The sequence below is a fragment of the Sipha flava genome, unplaced genomic scaffold (genome assembly GCF_003268045.1).
Source record: "Sipha flava isolate LNK unplaced genomic scaffold, YSA_version1 217_pilon_pilon, whole genome shotgun sequence".
Taxonomy (NCBI): domain Eukaryota; kingdom Metazoa; phylum Arthropoda; class Insecta; order Hemiptera; family Aphididae; genus Sipha; species Sipha flava.
Genome location: NW_020272843.1, coordinates 616,910 through 618,633, shown reverse-complemented (window position 1 = coordinate 618,633; position 1,724 = coordinate 616,910). Strand labels below are relative to the sequence as shown.

Here is a 1,724-nt window from a genome sequence, read left to right as displayed (position 1 = left end):
ATCAATGGGTCTTTCGACAAGAGCTTCAACTTCTTTTGGATTGAGAATGAAACCACCTTGTCGGAAACAATTACGTATTGTGATTTTACTGACGATATTCCACGCTTCGTAGGCTAAATGCAAACCTTCAAGTACAGTTATTTTTTGGCGATTTCATGAGCATGTAAGGTACATAATTCTTGTCCCAGGTTACCATTAATCACACTGATCACATTCTTTCTCGTGCCTGTTCTGTAATAATAATCTGTAATAATAATCCCTTGATCGCACGGTTGTATGATTGATGTAGTGTTAGAGGGTCAAAATACGAGATTAATATGTTTGAATTTCACTGTAACCACATGAGCCGTGCAGTTATCGACTAGCAATAAAACGTCATGACAAAGTTCATTGTCTCACTTGGTTAGCCATTCGGTGAAAATTTCTTTTGTCATTCATGCATTACTGTTTCCAGTATAGCCTACCGGTAGATTTTTAACACCCTTGAAACACCGAGGATTTTTACTTTTACCAATTGCAAGCAGTTTTCTTTTATCACCATCCATACTTGCACAACATAATATGGTTATTATAATATTATTATAATATGGTTAGACAATCTTTACTAGTTTTAGTTCCTCTAGTTTTTTCATTTTTAAACACGTAAGTGTGCTCAGGTAATGCCCTGAAATAAAGTCCAGTTTCATTCACATTGAACACACAAGACGAAGGATATTTGGCGATAAGAGATGGCCATTCTGAATTAATTCACGACCGTGCAGCTACTTGGTCTGCATCTCCCTGTTTTCCATGTGGCTTAACGAATGAAATGTTTTCGCGTTTCTTCGATCGGTGAAACCAACCTTCTGTTGCCACAAAATCATCTTTACCCATTTTTTTCGCAAGATCTTCGGCTTTTTGGCGCAACAGTGGTCCTATAACTCGGGCATATTTTTCTCTGACTTTTGTGAACCATTGTTTCATTTTCGATTTCTTGTCGACATTTCAGCATCCTACCTAGTAAACTTTGAGACACTTTTAACTTACATGCTGCTTGTCGCTGGCTCATTTTCGGAAGCTCGTCATATTTTTTAAGAACATCTAATTTTTCTTCCACGCTCAAATCACGTCGTTTGTTTATTGTAACACGAAAAATAAAAATTTTTACATAGAATATAAACGCAGACAACACACCGAACACGACGACGTCTATTCATACACTACCTGTCGCACTAATTGACATTGACGACTGATTGATTTATCGTGAAAAAGGTAATTTATTTTATCTCCACGATAAAAGGTACCGACTTATTTATAACACGTTTGTTCAATGTATGTACATATTTTCTTTATTTATCTAATTTTCAAATGACCCTATTAACCGGTGTGTGAGTCGAATAGACGAATTTTTTGCCGTGTGTTAATATATGTGCAAAATCGGGACCAGCCGTTTTGAGTCTAATAGGCGAATGAGTCAATTAACCCCGAGTCCAATAAACGGCGACCACTATATAAAGAACCGATCATAGTACCTAACAGTATTACATTATAGAAGAATGGCCATGTATGTATCAAATAGTCTAATGAAAGCAGTATTAAAATGGAAACCCCTTGGAAAAAGACCACTAGGCAGGCCAAAACAAAGATGGATAGACAAAGTAAAAAAGATTTTAGGAGAAATTGAATACAAGACGGTAGCAAAGAATAGAAATAGATGGAAGCTGATTTGTATTGCGGTAATGGGC

The 1,724-nt window shown here is 36.4% G+C and overlaps 1 protein-coding gene across 1 annotated transcript; it reads right to left on the bottom strand.

Annotated features, from left to right (window-relative positions):
* Positions 1–579: 579 nt before the first annotated feature.
* On the bottom strand, positions 580–963 carry LOC112682974 (tigger transposable element-derived protein 4-like). Its single transcript, XM_025553773.1, has 2 exons — positions 752–963; positions 580–664 (listed from the first exon to the last, which is right to left on the bottom strand). Exons 1-2 carry the CDS (start codon positions 961–963, stop codon positions 580–582), a joined length of 297 nt encoding a protein of 98 aa, XP_025409558.1.
* Between the last annotated feature and the right edge of the window lie 761 nt (positions 964–1,724).